Source organism: Neovison vison, chromosome 3, assembly GCF_020171115.1.
Source record: "Neovison vison isolate M4711 chromosome 3, ASM_NN_V1, whole genome shotgun sequence".
Taxonomy (NCBI): domain Eukaryota; kingdom Metazoa; phylum Chordata; class Mammalia; order Carnivora; family Mustelidae; genus Neogale; species Neogale vison.
In genome coordinates, this window is record NC_058093.1 from 212,464,816 (window position 1) to 212,487,915 (window position 23,100).

The window sequence follows — 23,100 nt, forward strand, 5'->3', positions numbered from 1 at the left end:
GAACCTGCAATTCCAGCATTGCTTTTGTGTCACCTAAAGAGACCATCATGCCTCAGGGCTTAGAAGTAATGCATGATCCCTTTTCTCTCCACAGTCTCAAATACCCCCATGGCCTGCACATTAAAAATGTCATTATTTTTTCTCCCAGTCTCACACAGCTCACCTTCCAATTATTTACTTGTTCAGAATCTAACTTTAAAAACCCTGTTTGCTGGTATTTCTGCATTTATAGTTGCATCCCTGGCTTGTGGCACTGTGCCCTGTCTGGGGGACACTCACACTGTCTGGCCTTTCCTCCCATAGGTGTGCTTTGCCTGTGTGGATGGGCAGGAGTTCCGCCTTGCACAGCTGTGTGGTCTTCACATTGTCATTCACGCAGATGAGCTGGAGGAGCTGATACGATTTTACCAGGTAACTAGTCTTTGGCCAGAGATGATCTCTGCTGGCAGTGGAGATGACAAGTGACCCCTAAGCACTCCACATAAAGGGACCCTCATCCCCTCAGTATGTGTCACTTCCACAGGTAGGCATATGAAGTACTATCTCTATGGGAAAGTCTTTCCATGTACTAGACAACCCATCCACAAATCAGATTGGTTGTTAGATATCCTGGACCTCACTGCTGGCTGGTATTTGTGTTTTTAAGAGTACTCCCCCCTCTTCTTGTGTCCTTGGGCCTTCAGAAGCCTAGCCAGTTGCTTACATGTGTGAATAACCCTTAGGTAACTTTTTGGGAACACTGGACCAGTCATAGCCGAGACACAGCCCATACCCCAGAGTGTGTGGCCCACAGAGGGTGTGATTATCAGGTACTATAGACACAGAGGATATGCACTAGTCTGGGGTAGGGAACCCCAGGGGGCCTTTGAAGAGTGGGAGCTATCTGTGTTGGTGTCATAGTTCCTCTCTGCTGTCAAGTGTTTGATAGACATCAGTGTGTTCGGGGCCTGGACCTCTGTCTGTGGGAGTCCTGGAACTGCGTGTGTCAAAGTGTGGGATCTGCAAGGCAGACTGCAAATCGGATTTTGCTCAGCAGTGTTACTGTTCCCATAGAATTCAATCCCCAGCCCCCCGTCACTGAGAGGATAGTAAGGGCTATGGGGGGACTTAGTGAGTCGCAGGGTTCAAGGGCCTTTGAACTTCTGAAAGTGAGGGCCACTGGAGTCTAAAATGTCAAGCTAGGCTGGATGACTTCTCAGTGATATATGCTTTCCTATTCCACAGAAGTTCAAGAAATACAACTGTGAAGTAAACAGGGAAAGTAGTAAAGCAGTCTGGTGGCTGACAGTATTTCGTTTGTTCAGCAAGTGTTGGAGTACCTGCTGTACGCTGGGTGTTATTCTAGATAATGCTATCAGTAAACAAAACAGAAAAACCCTCATTCGGTTGAATTTATATTCAGTGAGGCTGACAGGCAACAAACATCATGTTTAGAAGTGATGAGTTACAGGGGCTGTGGAGCCTGTTTGGGGACAGGAGTGCCTGGGTGAAACTTCACGAAGGGACCATCAAGGTCACACTAATTGAGAGGGGGACCCTGAACAGAGACCTGAAGAAACTGAGGGGCCTGGTCATGGGGATGTTTGAAGGAAGGGTCAGCAGACAGGGCAGGTCCAGAGGTGAAACATGCCAAATAATTGGGGAAGGGCCCCGGAAGGAATGTGAGGGAACACAGGCCATCATGAAGGACTCACAGCAGGACATGGGACCTGAAGGTAAGGGGCCATTCTGGCTTGCATGTTGAGAACAGCCTCTTCTAGGAACAGGCCAACAGGTGGCAACCAGGAGAGCCCTGGGGCGAGTGATCTAGGGTAAGAAGTGATCAGGCAGTGAGGTTTGAGGGGTTTTGAGTGTGCAGCTGAGTCAGTATGCAAGTGGATTGTGTGTGGGTGAGAGAAAAAAGTCAAGGATGATTCCATTTATTTTGGGCCTGAACAATTAGAGCTAGAGTTTTCACCAGTGGACATGGGGAAGACTAAAGGCAGAGACTGGTGGAAGGGAAGGATGGGGATTAAATTTTGGACATACCAAGTCTGAGCTGCCAGTTGGATTTTCACATAGAGGTGTCAGGAGAGGCAGAGGGAAACAGGGCCTGGAGCTCAGAGAAGAAACTCAGCTAGAGAAATGAAATAGGAGTCATTGGTTGACACACAGATGGGCAAACCACTTGAGTGAGGTCATGGGGTGTTGGAGGGAGCAGATAAAGAATAGCAGGAAGTGAGCCTACAGCTCTCCAATGTGGGTTGGGGTAGAGTAAGAAGAAAGTCCAGAAAACAAGGTGTCTGTGCCCAGCGGGTAGAGAGACAGTCAGCCAGGCAGGGTGCTGCTGAGGGGGTTTGCTGCAAAGAGTAGAAAAATAGGATGGCTATGTAGAGGCCATGGAGTCAAGAAAGAGCATTTCAGGATGGGAGGATAAGCAGGATGTTTGCTAAAGGCAAGCTGTGGAGGGAGAAGCTGATGCCCAAAGAGAGAGGGACAGTTACTGGCCCAGCAGCCTCAGTAGGTAACAGATACTGGCAGGGTCAACACAGGCATTTGCTTCTAATGGCATCCTTTTCTCAGTGAAGCAGGAGTGAAGTTATCCACACCGTGCAGACAGGAAGTGAGGAGGGTGTGAAATTGTCCTCTGGGGGTGAACCCTGAGGTTTTCAGGCAATAATGTGATGGCAACCAGTCAGACTCAGCTCGGGCATGTCAGGCAGGCTGGAACCAGAGTGAGTAACTGAGAGGGAGCAGGGCTGGCCACCCCAGCCATGTTTACCCCTACATCAAGCCTGTTTGTCGGTCTGTCAGGATCGGGGCTACTTTGAGGAACTGATCTCTCTGCTGGAGGCAGCCCTGGGCCTGGAGCGGGCCCACATGGGCATGTTCACAGAGCTGGCCATCCTCTACTCCAAATTTAAGCCTCAGAAGATGCCAGAGCACCTGGAGCTCTTCTGGTCCAGAGTCAACATCCCAAAGGTAATCTCTCCCTCTTTGAGGTTCTAGCTGCTATTTGCATGTGTGGCACAAGCCCAGCCCTTGGCCATGGCTGTCCCCACAGGTGCTGAGAGCTGCAGAGGAGGCGCACCTCTGGGCAGAGCTGGTGTTCCTCTATGACAAATACGAAGAGTACGACAATGCCGTCCTTACCATGATCAATCACCCTACTGACGCCTGGAGGGAAGGGCAGTTCAAGGATGTCATTGCCAAGGTAAGAGGGTGCCTGAGCACCAGCTCCTGTCTGCTTCTGGCTAGCCTGTCCTAGGGGCGGGCAGAATGAAGGCCAACGTGTGCTCCCTATGGTGTATTTGTATTTGCCTTCATCTTGTGAGTCTTACTGCCCTCTGTGCAGGTGGTAGTGATTCCATAAACACAGAGGGAACAGATGCTTAGGAAGGGTAGTGACTGGCCTAGGCCCCAAAGCTAAGCTACAGGCAGGGCAGGATCTAGGACCACTCTCCCTACCTCACACCCACACAGGGTCCTGAACAGCCAAACCCTGGTGTTTGCTCTTCCTTCTTCTCTGTCAGATTGGGACCCACCTCCACACCCCATCTATACCATTTCCTGTTGTATTGTTTCATATTTTCTATCGCCTGGCATATTTTTTCTGCATGTCTCTCCCCTAAAACTGCTAGCCCCAGAGCAGCAGGCGCACCTGTGGAGGTGGAATCATGAGCCCGGATCTGCTGGCCTCTGGGTCCCTGCTCTTCCTTGGAGCCTCCACCCTCCAGTAGTCTAGTTGGGCTAAACCAGGGTGCTAAACTGTTCCACCAGCTGCCAAATACTGTAGGAAGGTGTCAGGTCTAGGTGCAAGCACTGAGCAGGCCTCTGCTGTTTTGTTTCCGGGCTCAGAGTGGGCCCAGCTTCCAGTTTTCTCCTCTGTGAGATCTGTGTATTTGAAGGAAGGGGATGAAGCTTTCTGTCATCAGTCTCAGACCTTTTGCCTTGAGTGTCCTTGTTTTATCCCAGTGGCCTTACATGAATAAATTGCCCACAGGTCTCTCCCATTTGCTGTCTGTCAGTGAAAGACAGCATTTTGACTGTGTGTCAGTCCTGTTTCTCCTGGTAGGGTTTGGCGGGGCAGGCATGGGCTCCTCACCGTCTGGGTCAGGAACTTGTCTGCCTTTGTTCCACATATGACTGCTGAGGGCAGGTGTGGGTGACAGGTGGGGTACCTAGCCAGGTCTCAGCCCTGGAGGTCACACAACGGCAGTGCTGTTCAGAGTGGTGGTATGTGAAATCAGTGGCCTTCTGCACATGTCCCATCCTATACAGGTCTGCAGGTTGCTGATGGAAGGGTAGGCAGATTTCACATTCCTGTGACCCCAGCACACATGAAAAACATGCTGGAAAACCTATACCTGATCAATTCTAGGCGTGCTTTTTTCACATGGAACTCAAATGATATCAGGGTACATTTTTTTTAATTTTTAATTTTTTATAAACATTATTTTTATCCCCAGGGGTACAGGTCTGTGAATCGCCAGGTTTACACACTTCACAGCACTCACCAAAGCACATACCCTCCCCAATGTCCATAACCTCACCCTCCTCCCAGCCCCCCTCCCCCCAGCAACCCTCAGTTTGTTTTGTGAGATTAAGAGGGTACATTTTTTAAAAATATTTTATTTATTTGACAGAGACACAGTGAGAGAGGGAACACAAGCAGTGGGAGAGGGAAAGGGAGAAGCAGGCTTCCCAATGAGCAAGGAGCCCAACTCGGGGCTTGATCCCAGGAGCCTGGGATCACGACCTGAGCTGAAGGCGGACACCTAATGACTGAGCCACTCAGGCACCCCTCAGGGTGCATTTTAAAGTTGATGACATGCCATGGCCGAGGCAGCGGTGCTTTTTGTTTCTTAGCGGTGTCTGGAGTGCTATAAGCTGTCCAGGCAGCTGCTGTGGCCCATGACCCGAGTGCAGTCTACCTTGATGGTTGTCAGGATCAGAAGATTCTTTTTTTTTTTTTTTTAAGATTTTTTTTAATTTATTTGACAGGCAGAGATCACAAGTAGGCAGAGAGGCAGGCAGAGAGAGAGGAATGGAAGCAGGCTTCCCACTGAGCAGAGAGCCTGATGTGGGGCTCGATCCCAGGACCCTGGGATCATGACCTGAGCTGAAGGCAGAGGCTTTAACCCACTGAGCCTCCCAGGCGCCCCAGGATCAGAAGATTCTTGAGGAAAGATGGAAGTCAGCATGACATCTTGGGTCTGAGGTCACATGCTTGCAGACAAGAACATTTTTTTTTTTTAAGATTTTATTTATTTGAGAGAGAGCGTGTATAAGAGAGCACAAGCCGGGGAGGAGAAGGGACAGAGAGTAGACTCCCCACTGAGCAGGGATTGACATGGAGCTCAATCCCAGGACCCTGGGATCATGACCTGAGCCGAAGGCAGATACTTCACCGACTGAGCCACTCAGGTGCCCTGACAAGACCATATCTTGTGGCAGAACAGTGTTCACACAACTGACAGCTGAGTTCTGTTCTTGGTGCAATACATCGATGACTCTGCCTCTCTGCCGCGTGAGAGACTTGTCAGTTAGAGTGTGAAGGAGAGAGGGGGGTAGAGGACACCAACTGTGTGGTGGCCTAGCAGGGAGGACATTGTGGGCACATAACAGGAGAGTTTCAGAATCACTTGGCCATAGGACTGAGTGGTGGAGGGCCAGGCAGGGGTGACACAGACCTGGTTGCATCTCAGCCATTTGCCATCTCTGTCACTTTGAGCTAGTGTCATCCCTGTGAACTCACTGACCCCATCCATAAAATGGACATGTTTCCTGCATGCCAGGTGATCAGCAGCGAGTGCCTGGCTCACAGAAGGTGCTTCTCACAGGTAGCACAGTAAGTGTCAGGACCAGAGCACCCTCACTGGTCACCCTTGAGCTCATGACAGAATCTTTGAGCCTGATTTTCTTCTTCAAAACAGGAATAATGCCCTGTCCCTAGTCCTGGGGCAGCCGGGGCTGTCCTTATGAACTGCACAAATGGGTATGACCTTGTTGGTGCTCCCCTCCGGTGCATGGCTCCAGAAGAGGGTGCCACACCGATGCCAGTGTCCTAGATGGGAGCAGTGGATGCTTCAGAGTGCCACATGTCACTGGACTGGTGTCTCAGCCCAAAACAACACCCACCAGAAGTGGCTGGGCCAGGTCTTGTCCAGCTTCTCAGACACTGTAGTGGGGGAATGGAGCATGGCCAGTTGTGCTCTGCCTTCTGCTGTTTAAGCAGAGGGATGTGGAGCACTCTGGCTATGCTTTAGTGAAGGCTGCAATGACTTGTTCAGAAGGCAGGGACAGTGTGCCCTTCCCCTTCCACCCCACCTTACGTCCCCACTTCCTTTCTGCTTGTTAGACATCTAGTCTGGCTGGAGACCTTTGATTGGATCCAGATACCATTGAGTAAAAGAGCCTGGCTAGAAAATTAGCAGGTTCCAGGGCTCTGATGCAAGTGGCTCACTGACAGGGGCAGCACCAGGGACCCCGGGGCCAGTCTAGGTCAGAATCTGTGGTGACAGTGAGTGTTCTGCTCTGAGAGGGGCACATCCAAGTCAGGGGGTGGAGAGGAGGATAAAGTCAGTAACCATCAAGTGTACCAGTAATGAGCGGGGTTGTAGATAGTCCTCTTTCCTGTGGTCTGCACATGTCACTGAGCCCACATTGTTGCTGGCTCACCCGGACCTAGTGTTGCTAGAAAGCTCCCACGGTGCCCACCCCCTCTGCCCAGCATGACTGATGTTTCTACACTTTGTGTGTACCCTTGGACCTCTGCATGTTCCCTTGGACATGCTGATCACCACAGACCTGGCACACATCCTTTTGGAGGCAGGAAGCACCTTGCTGTCCTCTGAGCACCAGGCCCCACTGTCAGCAGGCTTGGGGGGTGGCTTTCCTAGGGGCACAGGGTCACCCTGAAGCAGCTCAACCCTCTGCATAACAGGGTGCCCAGTCTGAACACCATGGTGTCTTGTCTGAGAGCAGTGACACATTTGCTTACAGCTCAGGCTGAGCTTTGCAGGGAGGCTTGGGGGAATCTTGCTTGGATAAAACCATGTTTTAGTGTTTGGGTTTATCCTGGCCTGTTACCCCTCATTCATTCACTCAACATATATGAGCTGAGCCTCAACCCTGCAACAAACAGATAGTAGGGTGAGGCAGGAAACAAAGGTCTGCCTCTTAGATCATTGAGGGGCAAGTGCTGAGGAGAAAAATGTCAGAGGTGGGAAAGGAGGCATGTTGGGAGGGATTGGAAGTATTTGGTCTTAAAGGGGGCAGTCACAACAACCCTCACTGATAAAGTGCATTTGGCCACAAACTGGAAGGAGTTACGGTGGAGTGTGCTGCATCTGAGACATGTGGGTGGCAGCCTGGGGATTGACAGGGGCCAACCCTGTCTCCACTGTGGCTCTGTCTCGACCCACAGGTTGCCAATGTGGAGCTCTACTATAAAGCCTTGCAGTTCTATTTGGATTACAAACCTCTGCTCATCAATGACCTGTTGCTTGTGCTGGCACCCCGGCTAGACCACACTCGGACTGTTGGCTTCTTTTCAAAGGTGAGTGACCAGCATCCCAGAGCCAGAGAAGGCTGTGTACGGCCAACGTCATCTAGGTCATCTAGGTAGTTCCTTAGTAAATAGTTTATTTAGTAGATAGTTTAGTAAATAGTTTATTTTTATTTTTGTTAAAAGATTTTATGCATTTTGGGGGGCACCTGAGTGGCTCAGTAGGTTAAAGCCTCAGGTCATGATCCTAGGGTCCTGGATCGAGCCTGCTTCCCACTCTCTCACTCTGCCTGCCTCTCTGCCTACTTGTGATCTCTGCCTATCAAATAAATGAATAAAATCTTTAAAATAAAGATTTTACTCATTTTTTAAAAGATTTCATTTATTAGAGAGAGCAAGAGAACACAAACAGGAGGAGCAGCAGAGGGATAGAGAGAAGCAGACTCCCCGCTGAGCAGAGAACCCAATGCGGGGCTCTAGCCCAGGACCCCAGGATCATGACCTGAGCCAAAGGCAGACACTTAATCCATTGAGCCACCCAGGCGCCCCATTCCTTAATAAGTAGTTTTTTAAAATTGATCCCTAGAAAATATAAAGATTAAATGTATCAAACTCTTCAGGTTTCAGATATAGCTTTGTATTTCAGCCAAAATATCCACAGATGAAACTGGTATTTACTCAGTAACCCAGGGAGTCCTTCATGTGCTCATATGTGTAGGACATTTCAGTTGTGGGTGTCCAGAAGGAGACGTGGCTGGCTCATCAGTGTGTCATAGGGACCCCAACTCAGTGCCCTGATGACTTGCCTGAGTGCCCTAACCATTCTCTTGACTTGTCAGGCAGGCCAGTTGCCCCTAGTGAAGCCTTACCTACGGTCAGTCCAGAGCCACAACAACAAGAGTGTGAATGAAGCCCTCAACCACCTACTGACAGAAGAAGAGGATTACCAGGTGGGTGTGGGGTAAGGAGCCCTCTTGGAGGGCAGTGGCTTCCCTTTGCCACAGGGACCCCTGCAGCCAGTGTTGGGCACCCAGGGATTGCAGAGCCCCTCCTCACCCCAGCCCTCTTCTCCAAGGGCTGACCTGGCACAGGAGGGGTTGTAGGCCCCACAGGGTGCCAGAGGTGGGTTGGGAGAGGCCTTGCTGAGACCATGGTGGCAGCAACCGGCAATGAGTAATTCCTGGTTGTCCACTCCACTGTGTCCCTCACCCACGGAACGGCCGGGTCTTCCTAGGGTTTGAGGGCATCTATCGATGCCTATGACAACTTTGACAACATAGCCCTGGCACAGCAGTTGGAGAAGCACCAGCTGATTGAGTTCAGGCGCATTGCAGCTTATCTATACAAGGGCAACAACCGGTGGACCCAGAGTGTGGAGCTCTGCAAGAAGGACCGTCTCTACAAGGTTGGTTCCCAGTGCCCCACTGCTCATGTGTGCCTCCTGGTGTTTGGGGGGGACGGGTGGTGAGATGGCCACAATCCCCTATCAAGAGATGCTTGTGTTGGGGACACGGAGGATAAAGTTAAGGGGGACATGTTTGTAGAATGCAGGGTGAAGATTATTATCTGTCATTAACATAGAGCCTCTTCACAGTTATTTAGATCAGAAGACTAGCTTCTGTGGAGCTAAATCTTTCCCAGCAGGCATTTGTGAGTCTCACTCTATCCACACCGCATGTGGCAGCATTCACTTGGCACTGACTTTCCTTTCTGTCGATCAAGATATGGGGAACAAAAACACCAACGTGAAAATTACATTCATAATACTTGTTCTGCCATTGAGCAGTGGCTCAGTACTGGTCTGGACCTGGATCCAGGCATCTGACAGCCACCGTGGCTGGGCTGCTTGGAGAGATCCCAGGCCCTTGCAGGCGTTGCCTTCGCTCCACCTGGCCTCAGCATCGCCCCAGTGGGGTAAACTGCACTTGCATGAGAGGGCCATTGTTGCCCTGTGCTGTGTGGCTAAGCTGATTTCCAAGGGTTCCTCATGCCACGAGCCTCTGGGGAGCCTTTTCTCAGGCCATGAGCTTGACCTTAACATGTTACTTCCAGAACTGTCCTTGGCATTCTGGAGTTCCTTTCTAGGATGAAGACAGGCATCTCTCAACAGCACATGGACCAACGCCACAGAACCCTGGACATCAGGGACATGTCAAGCTTCATCCTAACTGTTACCTCCAGTTTGGGATTGTTATGTGACTTGTCCTCCGTTTTAGTGGCAGTGCTCATGGTCCTTCCTTGGGTGCTGACAGAGGAACTCTGAGATAATCTGCTGGGGTACTCAGGCACTGGAACGAGGGGGAGGCAGTGGGGCTGCATGCAACACACCAGTGGGAAACTGCCCCTGACTAGGAGTTCCCAGCTGTCCCCTCCTGCCAGTGTACACACCAGGGTCTTGAGTGCATGGCCCCTCATTACTCATGCAGTGAGTGAGTGAGCGAGCAGTGCTATGGGAGCTGCCAGCCGGGCATCTGGCCCCTTCCAACCAGCAATTCCACTTGGAGCAACGTGTGCCAGGAGGAGAACCCACAAGGACAAAGCCACAGGCAGAAAGTTGTGGGCATACTTTACAGTGCCCTGATTTTCAGTGAGGGTGACTGACCCCCAGGGAATGTTTGGTTGTCACACCTGGAGGAGTGGTGCTACATCTAGTAAGTGGAGGCCAGGGTGGTGGTAGAGAGCCCATGATGCACGGGCTACCCCCCACCACACACACACAAGTGTCAGCCAGGCCTTGGCAGCAGAACCCACCATGCGTGGAAGTCCTGGGAGAGTGGGTCACGGTGTGCCACCTGGAGGGCTTGGTGAGTAGCCACTGCGGGCTTCTAGGACAGTCATAAAGCAATAAGAAGTATGTTTCCAGATTGCAGAGGTTGGTTGTAAAAGCATAGTCGGTGCTTGGCTGTCGGGTAAGCACTTTTAAGGAGCCAGTGGAGTTGGGGGAAGGGTGATAACTGCATGTGGGAAGCTGGGATTGTTAAAACCAGCGGGACAGGTGGAGCATGAGGGGATGTGTTAGGACATGGGAAAGTCCAGGCTAGGGGCCCACACATAGGCGTGTGGGTTCACAGACCCCCTTGTGCCCATGACTGAAGGACAGGAGATTGCAGAAGTGTAGTCACAGGCTGCAGTGAAGGACAGGGTGAGAGCTTGGAGCAGAGCCTTGGCAAGTGCTGACAGTGGTTTGGGAGGGAGGTTGAGGAATGGGGGACGAGGTAGAGAGGTGCGCCAGTAGTGACATGGGTCAGGTATGGTGATAAGAAGTGGGAAGGTGTGGGAAAATCTGAGATTCAAGCTTAGCTTCAGGATGCAGGGAGAGGGCACAGACTGAGAGATCATCTGTGGGGCTCATTGCCCCTGAATCCTCTAGGAAACTGCCATTGGACAGTTGGAGCACAAGGGTTCCGGAAATGTCCACTTTCTGATGATGGCAGTTGATGCTATGAGAGTTCGTGAGACAGTCCCTGGGCCTGTGGAGGAAGAAAAGTGCCCACTTTTGGGTGCATATTAAAGATGAGCCAACCACGGGTGGGCCCTGCTGGACTGGAGGACATGTAGAGTGCCGAGCAATGATGGTATTGGTGTCAGAGGCCCAGGGAGACCTGAAGGCATCCTGGAGCTGTCACTTAAGCTGCCCCTGACTTTGCCCCCCACCATAAAAAGGCCAGGTGACTTTGTAGGAACAGTGTGGGGATGAGGCAGGATTCAGCAGAGGCAACAAGCAGGTGGGAGAGGATCCTTTCAGGAGCAGGGACAAGAGGGCCCTCCACTAAGCTGGCTTAGAGGACTTTGGGTCCCATGTGGGAGTCTCATGTCGGAAGAATGAGCAGGCAGGGAGCTGGGACCGCCACAGCAGGCAGCGGTTGGTGGGCAAGCAGAATGCCTTTGAGACCCATTATGGCTCCCAACTGAGAGGCCTCCCCTGCGGCCTTCAGTCTCATGTCTGGAAGGGCACTGTGGGAACACCTGCTGCAGAGGCCTGGTGGAGGGTCCAGGAGAGTTTAGGCCATTCGGTTCTCACCATTGTGGCTAGAAAATCGAAATCACTAATTTACGGATGACTACTCACTGGGTGGATATGGTTCTTTATGTTTTAGACAAATATGAAAGTAGCAATTAGGGATTTTTGAGAGGACTTTTTTGTCAGGAAGAACAGGCAGATTTCTGTTTCTTGAGGACTGGCTGTCCCTTGCAGCTGCTGCAAGGATACTGCTGGTTGTTGAGCCGAGCACAGCGACTCTGACCTTTACATCTGGCCCTGCTAGCTCTGTTACCATCCCTCTTCAGCCCTACCCCCAAGCAGCCCCATGCACTCCTTTGCATGCCAGTCCAGCTACAGGACCAGAGCCCGTATCCCAGGGTGCCTGCACCCATGCATGTCACCTCCCTCTGGCATCTCAGCAGGTCTGTGAGAGCCTGCTGCCAGGAGCATACTTGGTGCCCTCCACGGCCCTCCTGGAACTGATACTCCTTCCTACCAGAGGGCATCTGAGTCACAGAGACCCCTCTGCAGGCGAGGATGGCCTTCACAGAGCCTGGCACTGTTCCGTATCCTTCTGACCCAGAAAGGGATTCAAGGCAGCGCCAGGCAGGGCAGACCTGAGGTGTGCATCTGCCTTGGTTGCAGGACGCTATGCAGCATGCCGCAGAGTCCAGAGATGCCGAGCTGGCTGAGAAGCTGCTGCAGTGGTTCCTGGATGAGGGCAAGCGGGAGTGCTTCGCGGCTTCTCTCTTCACCTGCTACGACCTGCTTCCCCCGGATGTGGTGCTGGAGCTGGCCTGGAGACACAACCTCATGGACCTGGCCATGCCCTACTTCATCCAGGTGATGAGGGAGTACCTTAGCAAAGTAAGTACAGCCTCTGCACTGGCTTCCTGGCTGCCACGTAGCACAGCTGTGACTCTAGCCCAGGTCTGTGGAGGCCCTGAGGTGGCTGGTGGCCTGTGGGAGTCAGCCCAGGTGGCCCAGCCAGCCCTGTCCACCTTGGAGAGTGGCTTAATGCCTTCACAGTTGAGTGGTTTTCTGCCCAGCATTAACCCATTCTAGAAAATCACTTCAGGGAGCGCTGCATAGAACTGAGCACTTCCCCTTGCATCAGCTCTCCCACACACTGCTAGGAGACACAACGGGTGAGCTTGCCCGCAGCCAAGGTCTTTTGTGGTGAGAGGACAGCGAGGCACTAGGTGGCAGAGCTCCAGTGCACAGCCCGTGGGCTCCATCCCCATATGGTCAGTTCACCTCTCAGTGTGCCTCTGGTGGAGTTCGGGTGCATCTGTTGGCAGACCTGTCGTGGTAACCCCCTTTTGCTGAGCACTTAGTAGGAATGGTAACACCTTGGTAGGTAGGTAGTCATCCCCTCTACAGCTGTAGGCACAGGTTTGGGTCCAAAGCTGATGTGGGCTCAGATGCATATCTCCCTGCCCTTCCAGACCATACTCATTCTCAGTAAGTTTCTTCTACCACTTGGTGGCCCTAGCCTCCTACTCTGGCTTTCTTTGCCAGTTGATGAGCTGATGAACGAGGTAGGAGTATCTGATTTTAACTCTCCCTGTGTGGAAGCTCTAGGCATTCTGGTCTGGGGCCTAGTTGAGGCACCATCCAGAGACCCTTGTCATCTAGTCTGGTTTATTTCTAAGGCTGCATAAAAGCTGCCACAGTAGCACCTACTGGCCAATCCAGCCATACACCTAACATTCTTCCAGCCACATGGAGGCCCCACAATGCTAAGAAGCCACTAGGCTGAGGTCTTTTTCAGTGGTGTGAGGGAAGGGAGGGGGCTTTCAGGGGGGTTAGTGCTGGGTTAGGGAGGAAACAAGAAGTGCAGGGGCAGAGGGTATCTGGCACTGCCAGCTTCAGCCTGAGATGGCTTGCTCTTTCTGCCACTTGCAGAGCTTCCTGGGAGCTGCCCAGCCTCTGGCAAGGACTGTCCCATTGGTCATTCAAGACCATCTCCCTGCTACAGGAGGAGAGACTGCCAGAGTGTGTCTTAGTCCCATTCGCACAGCACATCTGAGCAGGAGGGCTCCCAAGACTCTTCAGGGGATAGGAGAGGGGCAGTCCTGTGGTGATGTGGGCTGATCTCCAGGCTACTAAGTACACAGACTGGTAGGATTTACAGGAGTCCCGGTTCCTCCACCACAGTGGATGGCAGCTCCCTAAAGGATGTTTGTGTGCTGTGTGGAGCTTATCTTCAGAAACTGTTACACTGTTTCTGCTTTTCCCATCCCTAAATTGTCTTAGCCACAGTCTGTCTGCTCTGCCCCTACATAAATAAGGCTTGAATCTCTTCCCAGAGTCAAGGTCCATGGGTTAACATAAGAGGAACTCAAATCACTGGGACCTTCTTTGCCTCAGGGGTTGGGCCCTCTAAGGGTCCGCAAGGGCTAGACAGGAGCAGACTCCTGTGCAGACACCCTCTCTGTGATGGATGATGGAGCTCATCCTGGTGGCCACATCACCTTGGTCGACACTGCAGCTGCATGGCTACTTCAGAGTGGAGCAGTGTGCTTGGGCTACAGCTGCTTTCCTACTGAAAGCACTTGCTCCCTCGCCCTGGGTCCCCAGATACCTCCCGTAGCCTGGGAGGAAGGCAGGCTGCTGTCCCACATTCCTTCACCAGCACCACACCTGATGCCTGTCATGTTGGGGATAGGGATAAAAGTTTCTTAGGCAGTGGTGGGATGTGGGCTGGGGCCTAACAGACTAGACTTCTGTGAGGTGGAAGGGCCCAGACAAGAAGGCCCCAGGCCCTTCCTCCCTAGAGAACCAGGCCCAGGGCCTCTTGATTCATTTGGGAAGCTTGAGGACCATCCCTCTCTCTGAGAAAAACCCACATCCCTGAACCCCCTGGCTCTCGCAGTGGAGGATACAGGCCTCGCTTAGACCTCAGCCTGGGTGGGAGCCAGCTGAAGAAAGAGAGTATGGATTGCAAGTCCTCTGCACTGTCTTGCTCCTTCCTCACCTCAGCTCTGGCCCCAAGGAGGGAAGGGGAAGGGTACACAGGACCAATAACAAGGCTGCTTCTGCTAGGGTTCTGGTGCCTGGCCTGCTCTCTCCTAGGCCCGAGTACACACAGGGCACATAATTTTTTCTTCTTTCTGATTCAAATGCTTGTTTTGGTGGGGGCAGGGGAGGTCCCAGAAACACAGTTGCTATTACCTCCGCTAGCTAGCACAATGCGGTCTGCCCCTCAGGCCTCTGGCACCACCTTGCTCTGTTCCCTCCCCCTCGGTGTGTCTACTTCCAGCCCATGGGTACTGCATGGGGTAGCCCATGGGTACTGCATGGGGTAGCCCATGGGTACTGCATGGGGTAGCCCATGGGTACTGCATGGGGTAGCCCATGGTAAAGGCTTGAGGAAGAGTAAGGAGACAGCCTGTCCTCAGATGGCTGCCACTGCCCCCATTTCTGAAGTGGCTCATCCGCCTTGCCAGGTGGGATGTCCCAGATGTCAAGTGACTGGTCTCCTCAGGAGGGGTGGGTAGCCTGGACTAGCTAGATGTAGGAAGTGTTATGTCGTCCTGGAGGTGCCCCTGTATGCAGGGGAGGGCCCAGCCCTGTGAGCTATGATGCATGTGCACCCTGTAGTCAGCGGCCACAGTCAGTGGCCACTGCTGTGGTGGAACAGCCATGGGGGGGGATCATTAGGGCTCCCCTGGGCACTCCATGTCCCCCGAGTTATAGAAGCTTCACCTTCCTGCAGAGCAGAGCAGTAGTCACTGTGGGTATAGTGTCTGCCCTCCAGCCATCCCCACTTGACTTTCCTGGAAGCTGTGCTGCCTCCTGGCCCCACACTCACCTCCTGGCCCAGACTGAACGCAGCCTGTCAGGTGGATACTTGAGCGCTCGCACCTCTTTGCAGGTAGACAGACTGGACGCTTCGGAGAGCCTGCGCAAGCAAGAGGAGCATGTGGCGGAGCCCGCCCCTCTCTTGTTCGGTAGGTGGCACCCCACTGCCCCTAGCGAGGGGAGTCCTTCCTTGGCTGGGCTTCAGATCAGAGAGGGAATGGGCTGGGTGGGGGGGGATAGGAGGGCCACAATGGCTGCCGGGTATGGAGAAGGTCAGTATCTAAGAATGTTGAGGTGCGGCCATTGTCCTCCCTTTTCTGAGGGTTCCTGCCTTCTGTGAGGGCACCCCTGCCTGCTCCGTGTGCCTAGCCACTGCCCAACTCTGAGCTGCTGCTGTGTGCTGCTATGCCTGCACTTGGGCAGCGAGGCTGCTGCTGACTTGGACTTGAGAGCCTGCCTGAATGGCCTGGCGGTTGAACAGATTAGCTGGTGTCCTCTGCACCCGAAAGGTTGTTGGGTTCGGGAGTGTGTTGCGGTACTAACAAAGGCCTGAGGGCGTGGTGTGAGCATGCGGCACGTCTCCCACCACTGTGTCCTCTTCAGGGTCATTGTGTCCTTCCTACCACCACCATTAATGTCAATCTGGTTTTTTTAGATTTTGATGGGCATGATTGAGACCCAGCCAGTTGAGCTAAGTAAGTGTCCCGTTTGGGGACTAGCTTACCCCCTAGCCTGGCCAGCCTCTGTAGCTGGCCCCACAGCAGCAACTCCCACTGTCCTTGTCCCCAGGCCCCTCTTCTCCAGTGCCTGAGCTTTGGGCGGTCAGGGCTGATCTTTGACCCTGCTCCTTGGGCCCCTGGCCACTCGGAGGCAGCAGGAACTCAGCTCACCCTCCTTCTGCTTCTCCCTTTGCAGGCCAGCAGCTGATGCTGACAGCCGGCCCTGGGGCAGGCCCTGCCCCTGCTGGCTTCTCCTATGGATATGCTGCTGCACCTGCCTTCGCCCAGCCTCCTGTGTATGGCTTCAGCGTGTAGTGAGCGCTCAGTGGCAACACACCTCTATGGGGATAACCTCAAGGAGTGTGTCACCCCGAAAGCACAGAGGACCCTGATGGGAGGCAGGGACACCTGGACATTATTTATTTTGGCTGAGGCCCGGTGATGGCAGCCTCTAAGCCATCCCCAAACCAGGGGAGGCCAGGGTAGCCACTGACTGCCCAAGAAGAACAGCTCTGGTGGACTTCTGCCTCCAGGCTCTCTGGCTGGAGCCAGGCATTCCTGGGGAGTTCTCGGCAGGGATTCCCCGCCCTTGGTGGGTGGGGGCGATGAGCTTTCCCTCCGCACTGGCAGAGCTGCCCCCTCCAGGCCACTTCGCAGACGCAACTGTAAGGACCTTCTAACCTGGCCCTGAGCCTCCTACCGATCATGAATATTAAAGTCGGTTTATCAAGGCAAAGCTTCCCTGCTTGATGCTGGTGTGGGTAGCAGGGGACAAAAGATTTGCTGGGGCCTCTTTGGGATGTGGGTCCAGGGAGGAAGCTGCCTAGGGGGAGATAGCCAGTGTATATTGGGAATCTTTTCCTGCATGCTCTGCATGGAGCTCTAAATACCTAGCAGGGAATGGTAGCCGCACAACCCGTTGGGTTTCGGAATGCCAAACCCTCAAACATCAGGGATTGGACTAGCCCCATGTGCCCCATGGGGGAGGGAGTGGTCTGCACATCTCCAACCCCGATCTACGGGGCTCCGGTCGCTCAGGCAAACGCCACGACCACGAGAGCCGCTCCTTCCCCTGCCGGATTCTGCCTGATGCCGGGGCGGGTTTTAGAAACTGCACCTTGACCCACAGATCCAGGCCCGGGCACAGCACCGCCTCCCAAGGACCCTAGGCTCAGTCATTGGCTGAGCTATCGGCCCCGCCCCGACGCCTGCCTCGCTTGCCCCGCCCCGGCCTCAGTTTCCCGGCCGGCGCAGGGCGGGCCGGGGGCGGGGCCCGCCTCGGACCACGCGGGGCGGAGCCCGGGAGCTGACGCGACCGCCCCGCCCCCCGGGCCATAACCGGCCGCCGCCGCCGCCGCCGCCGTCGCCGCGGACCGAGCGCGGAGAGCAGGAGGCTCGGACCCGAGGTCGACGCCGGGCGCCCCGCCTCCTCGCCTGCCATGGCCGCTCCCCGCGCTCTGGCGGCCGCCGCGCCCGCGTCCGGAAAGGCTAAGCTGACGCACCCGGGGAAGGCGATCCTGGCAGGTGGGCCCCTCCGGGACATGGACCCCCGGTCTGCCCCCTCCGTTGGCCCCACTGCGCTTCCGGGTGGGCCCGGGACGCCGAGGCCCCGCCCCACTTCCGGGTCGGACCGGGGGGCGCGGCCCTGGTCCCTAGCCAGCGCGTGGGGGATCGCCCGGCTCGTAGCCCCTCCGCGCCTAGCCAGGACTATGTGGGCGGGGCAGGGGAAGCTGCCCGGCCTCCCCTACACCAATGGGGTGGGACAAAGTCCGGGGCGGGGGAGGGGCCGGTGCACCCGCTGCGGCCGGCGGGACTACCGGCCGCGGGGCGGTGGTCTCAGGGTCCCGGTCCCTGGTCCCCTCAGGCGGCCTGGCGGGCGGCATCGAAATTTGCATCACCTTCCCCACCGAGTACGTGAAGACACAGTTGCAGCTGGACGAGCGCTCACACCCTCCGCGGTACCGGGGCATTGGTGAGTAGGGGGCTGCCCTTGGCGGGGCGGCTCGCCACAGAGAGGGCCGGCACCCAGAGGACACGGCCGGACCCTGCGCTCGGGGAGCAGCCTTGGCGGGCTGCGGGGAACTGCGCGGGGGGGGGGCGGGTCTCTAGGGCGGCTGGGGTCGCTGAACGCCCCCTCATCCAGGGGACTGCGTGCGGCAGACGGTCCGCAGCCATGGCGTCCTGGGCCTGTACCGAGGCCTCAGCTCCCTGCTCTACGGCTCCATCCCTAAAGCGGCAGTCAGGTGAGGTGGGCTTGGGTGGGTGGCCGCGGGAGGGCATCCCCGGTGGCTGCAGCCCCTCTCACCCCACTGCCTGGCTTTCCCAGGTTTGGGATGTTTGAGTTCCTCAGCAACCACATGCGAGATCCCCAGGGACGCCTGGACAGCACTCGGGGACTGCTGTGTGGCCTGGGTGCCGGCGTGGCAGAAGCGGTGGTCGTCGTGTGCCCCATGGAGACCATAAAGGTGGGGAAGGTCCAGTAGGGGGAGGCTGTGCAGAGGGGTGCTAGGGTGGCTGGGGTCATCCTGCTTTTGTGCTCCATGGAGACCAGGGAGGTGGAGAGGGTCCTGCTGGAACAGGACAGGGTGTGCAGGGGGAACTGCCTGGGGGGCTGGGCACAGGAAGTGTGCAGAAAGGACCTCCTTTGGAGAATGGACTCTGTCCTAAAGGCATGGGACAACTGACTGTTGGGGTTTTTTTTAAAAACCCTTTTATTTTTTTTTTATTTTTTTTTTTTAAAGATTTTATTTATTTATTTGACAGAGAGAGATCACAAGTAGGCAGAGAGGCAGGCAGAGAGAGAGAGGGGGAAGCAGGCTCCCTGCCGAGCAGAGAGCCCGATGCGGGACTCGATCCCAGGACCCTGAGATCATGACCTGAGCCGAAGGCAGCGGCTTAACCCACTGAGCCACCCAGGCGCCCTAAAAACCCTTTTATAAACAGAAACCATAAGATAACATGTTCCTTGCCTAAGCTGTGGGAAATAACCAGCAAACATAACTGCAGCGACTCTTTGGTAAGGCCAGCCCTCTTGCTTGCTGGGGCCTTGTGTCTCATGGTGGCCTTGGGTAGCCCTGTTTCCAGGTGAAGAACTGCATCTCCAACCCTGATCTGATCTTTGTGAGCCCTGGGGCTGGGAGCCAAAGGGCCAAGTGCCCTTCCAGGGGCACCCTGGGAGCTAGGGCCTTTGCGTTCCTTTCACAGGTGAAGTTCATCCATGACCAGACCTCCCCCAACCCCAAGTATAGAGGATTCTTCCACGGGGTCAGAGAGATTGTGCGAGAACAAGGTAAGCCATAATACTTCCTTCTAAGGTAGGGCCAGGGACCTAGGCCAGGCTGGCCTGAACTTCCACTTCCTGCTTTGGTGCTCTGGTGTGCCACTTGCCCTGCTCCCCATTCCCCAGCTGAGGCCTGGAAGGCAACAGTATGACTCCCATGCCTGCTGACTCCCCAGGGCTGAAGGGGACCTACCAGGGCCTCACAGCCACCGTGCTGAAGCAGGGATCTAACCAGGCCATCCGCTTCTTCGTCATGACCTCCCTGAGAAACTGGTACAGGGGTATGTATCTGTTGGGTTTGCAGCCCCAAGACCCTACCTCCAAACACTCTGGGTTACGCTCCTCCTCTTCACTCTTCCCTGCCAGGACCTGGCCTCCTGGGGCCCCCACATTCCTAGGCTCTGGTCCATGCTCCTCCCCAGCCCTGAAGAGCCCTCCCCTTTGCCTTCCCATCATTTTCTGATTGCAACTCCCACCCACATCCAGGGGACAACCCCAACAAGCCCATGAACCCACTGATCACTGGAGTGTTTGGAGCTGTTGCTGGTGCAGCCAGTGTCTTCGGGAACACTCCTCTGGATGTGATCAAGACCCGGATGCAGGTGGGGCTGGGGCCAGGAAGGGGGTAGGGAGTCTGTGACAGGGGCTAGCTGCTGAACCCTGTGGCATGATGCTGTCCTGCAGGGCTTGGAGGCGCACAAATACCGGAATACGTGGGACTGTGGCTTGCAGATCCTGAGGAATGAGGGGCTCAAGGCGTGAGTGGGGGAGGGGCAGGGCTGTGGTCCCCACCCTAGACCCTCCCTAGCCTGCCCTGGGCCTCACCCCATACCCGCTGCCAGCCCCAGGCTATCCCTCAGGGAGTCCTTACCTTTAGGTTCCTGTCCTCTGTCCCTCCCATCCCTGGACCCACTCTCACTGTCCAAGGAAACTGTTTTTCATCTGCCTTCTCTCCTCCTACCTCTCCCCCCCACAACCCCAGATTCTACAAGGGCACCATCCCCCGCCTGGGCCGGGTCTGCCTGGACGTGGCCATCGTATTTGTCATCTACGATGAAGTGGTGAAGCTACTCAACAAAGTGTGGAAGACAGACTGAGTCCCCGAGGGGTTCTGCATGGGGGTTGCCCCCAGGTGCCTCCAGACCAGTCCCCACTGCCCTCTTCTCACGATTCCAGTGCAGTCGTGCCAAAAGGCCCCTTTTCCCTGTCCTTGCACTCCATGGCCTGGGTCTGTCCCCTGTAGCCATTGAGTCCACATGTCCCTTAGTGCCGTGTGTCCCGTGGTGTGTGACACCACCATTGTGTCCATGTGTCCGGCCAAGGCTGGGTGTCCCTCTGGCCTGTGAATCTGTGCCCACTTGTCCATGTGCTTACTCATGAGCCGTGTGCCTGTGTTTCATGTTCCGTGTCATGTGACCTTGTGCCCCACTTCCCGGGGTGCCCATGTGGCTTGGGTCCACGGCCCTGTAGCCATGGCCCGGTCCCAGCCCGGTGCCTTCCACCCTGGGCAGCAGGGGCACTGGCCCCGGCCTACCACAGCTGCCTCCGGGCCTCAGCCTGGCCTCACCGCATTCCAGGGGCTACGTGCCCCCTGCTTCTCCCGCCACTGGCCTTAACTGGCCCTTGGGCCCTCCCTCCGCCCGGGACAGGGTGGCACCCGCCACTCTCAGGACCACCCTCCCATGGCAGAATAAACCGGATCCTGTCGCAGCCTCCTGTCCCTGTGTGGGCCCATCTGTGAGTGGATAATGAGTGTCCATGCCTCTGCAAAGAGCAGGCCCACCCCCTCACCAGAGGATACTGGCAGGGGAATGAGGAAGCAGAGCACTAAGCAGGCTGGTGGGTGAGCCAGCTGTGACCACAGCATCAGCCCCCAAGAGGCCTGGCACCATTACACCAAGGAACATCTGGACTGTGTCCAGGCCATGCTCTTATCCTGTGAGCAAGGTTCTGCAGGGTCAGCTGGTGGACATGCCTTCAGGGTCACCTGGCAGGCAGCACTGAGTGGACAAAGTGCAGAACTGCCCCATCCAGGGGTTGGGCCTGGGAGACAGTGCTCCAGAGCCTTGACTGACCCTCCACCTATGGCCCAGCTTAACTTCTTACTCCTCACAGTTTCTCTGTGGTCTAATATGGGGAAGGGCTGTGGGGCATCCAATTTCTGAGGCTCTGAGCAGGGGCCCTTTGCTCCCTCCTTTACCCTGGTCGAGAGGCAGCTTTCCTGCTAGACAGGGTAGAAGTGCCTGTCTGGGGCCCCAGGGCCCATCCCCCCGCCCCAGATCAGGAGCTGGGAACCACAACCTGGGGCCAAAGTGAGCGGGGGCAGAAGTCACTTTGCTGTCCAAGTGATCCATGGGTAAGAGTCATGCAAGGGTTTGGCTCAGATTGGGAAATAACTTGCCAACAGAAGCCTTCCAGTAAGGAGGTCTGGTCCCTAAAAGCTGGTCCTTTTAGGGGAGATTGCCCTACCAGTGCAAGCTCCCACAACATCCAGATCTGGGGCATTTAGGGATCAGGGTCAGATCTGAGTGATCAGGGGCAGACTGAGTGAGCTTAGGGGTACAAGGAAAATGCTCTTGAAGGACTGGGCAGTGCACACTCACTGCTCTTGGGAGGTAACCAGTCTTAGTCACAACTGAGGAGAGAGGGCCCCACAGCAAAGCTTGCCTGCCCGCAGGGGCCAGGGGCTGTCTCCCACACACATTCCAGGGCTTGCAGGCCCTGACACAGGCCACTGGCTCTGGGCCTCACGAGCTTCACTGTGGTGACAGGCATTGCTGGCCCATGGCACAGGCCACTGAGACTGGGGAAGAAGACAGCATCTGTGGTCAGTGGTGGGGAACAGAACCCTGGCTTCTCATTTGTTCACTGTATGACCTTGAACCAGTCACCTAGCATCAATTTCTCAATCTGCGAAATGGTGACACAAGAACATAGCTCATCCATATAAAGTGCTTAGAACAGTGCCTAACACAGGAATCCTTTCTATGCATAGCTTTTTTCTTTGGGTTGCAGGTTATTTACAGTCTGACAGAGTTCCAGGTAATTCCTAGAGCAGGCAAAGCCCCACAGCTGACCCCTGAGGGGACTCAATGCCCCCTGCCCCTACTGACCTCCAGGAATGGTAACCATTCACTGACTACACACCAGCATCCCAGAAGCCTGTCCCCTTCACCCTTCACTGGGAGGATGGGCCTGAGGCTGCACTGGTCTGAGAGTAGGACATGGGGATCCCCCACCCAGGAGCAACCTATTCCCCATTCTCTCTCCAGGGGGGTCAGGAGCCCTACCATAGCCCAGGTCCCCTTTCCTGTGCCTCACAGCAGGATGTGGACAGCAGTTAGCCTAGCCACAAAAGACTGAGCTGGATTGAGTCCCCAGGGGCTATGGTTAGAGAAGAGCCACCCACTCTGGTGGAAGTAACCCAACCCCCTTCACACATTACCTGAATTAGTAGGCAGCCTCAGATCTTGGAGCTGAGACCTGAGGGAAGGGGGCCAAGAGGGGAGTGGTATCCTGTGTGCTGTAAAGGGCTTGTGGTGTCCAGGCAGAGGGAAGGTCAACAAGGCTGGCGGGAAGTGAGCAGGCAGAGACCTGGAGGGAGGGAACCCAAAGGCTGCAGAGAGGAGGACGATGGCAGTGGACCCTTGCCCTTGTGGCAGTGGAGACATAGTGGCAGAAGTGTGTGCAGATCTTCAAGGACTTAGGAGGTAGAACAGACTCAACTTCCAGCCTGGTCCACCACAAACCTGGACACGACCAGTGGCTGAATCTGCATATAAGAGGAGGGTGGAGATTCCACGTCACCATATCCAGAACCTCT

At 55.2% G+C, this 23,100-nt stretch overlaps 2 protein-coding genes across 4 annotated transcripts in view; both read left to right on the forward strand.

Annotated features, from left to right (window-relative positions):
• Positions 1-16,729, forward strand: part of CLTCL1 (clathrin heavy chain like 1) — a 97,188-nt gene extending 80,459 nt beyond the window's left edge. For 2 of the 3 annotated variants that reach the window (XM_044243729.1, XM_044243731.1), the window contains 9 exons: positions 304-411; positions 2,794-2,961; positions 3,044-3,193; positions 7,409-7,540; positions 8,329-8,439; positions 8,724-8,894; positions 12,117-12,338; positions 15,352-15,427; positions 16,194-16,729. In XM_044243729.1, coding sequence (XP_044099664.1) covers positions 304-411; positions 2,794-2,961; positions 3,044-3,193; positions 7,409-7,540; positions 8,329-8,439; positions 8,724-8,894; positions 12,117-12,338; positions 15,352-15,427; positions 16,194-16,312 — 1,257 coding nt within the window. In that variant the 3' untranslated portion in view covers positions 16,313-16,729. Of the gene's footprint in view, positions 1-303; positions 412-2,793; positions 2,962-3,043; positions 3,194-7,408; positions 7,541-8,328; positions 8,440-8,723; positions 8,895-12,116; positions 12,339-15,351; positions 15,428-15,933; positions 15,974-16,193 lie in introns of all 3 variants that reach the window. The other variant, XM_044243730.1, reaches the window with a different exon arrangement.
• A 636-nt stretch (positions 16,730-17,365) lies between these two features.
• On the forward strand, positions 17,366-20,987 carry SLC25A1 (solute carrier family 25 member 1). The gene is made up of 9 exons (XM_044243732.1): positions 17,366-17,521; positions 17,862-17,969; positions 18,141-18,240; positions 18,324-18,462; positions 19,202-19,286; positions 19,454-19,558; positions 19,764-19,879; positions 19,962-20,035; positions 20,260-20,987. Exons 1-9 carry the CDS (start codon positions 17,437-17,439, stop codon positions 20,372-20,374), a joined length of 927 nt encoding a protein of 308 aa, XP_044099667.1. The 5' UTR covers positions 17,366-17,436; the 3' UTR covers positions 20,375-20,987.
• Positions 20,988-23,100: the final 2,113 nt, after the last annotated feature.

Coding starts and splice junctions, on each gene's coding strand:
- SLC25A1 (XM_044243732.1), top strand. CDS start 17,437: ATGGCCGCTCCCCGCGCTCTGGCGGCCGCCGCGCCCGCGTCCGGAAAG. Junction 18,463..19,201: donor GCCCCATGGAGACCATAAAG/GTGGGGAAGGTC, acceptor TTCCTTTCACAG/GTGAAGTTCATCCATGACCA. Junction 19,880..19,961: donor TGATCAAGACCCGGATGCAG/GTGGGGCTGGGG, acceptor GCTGTCCTGCAG/GGCTTGGAGGCGCACAAATA.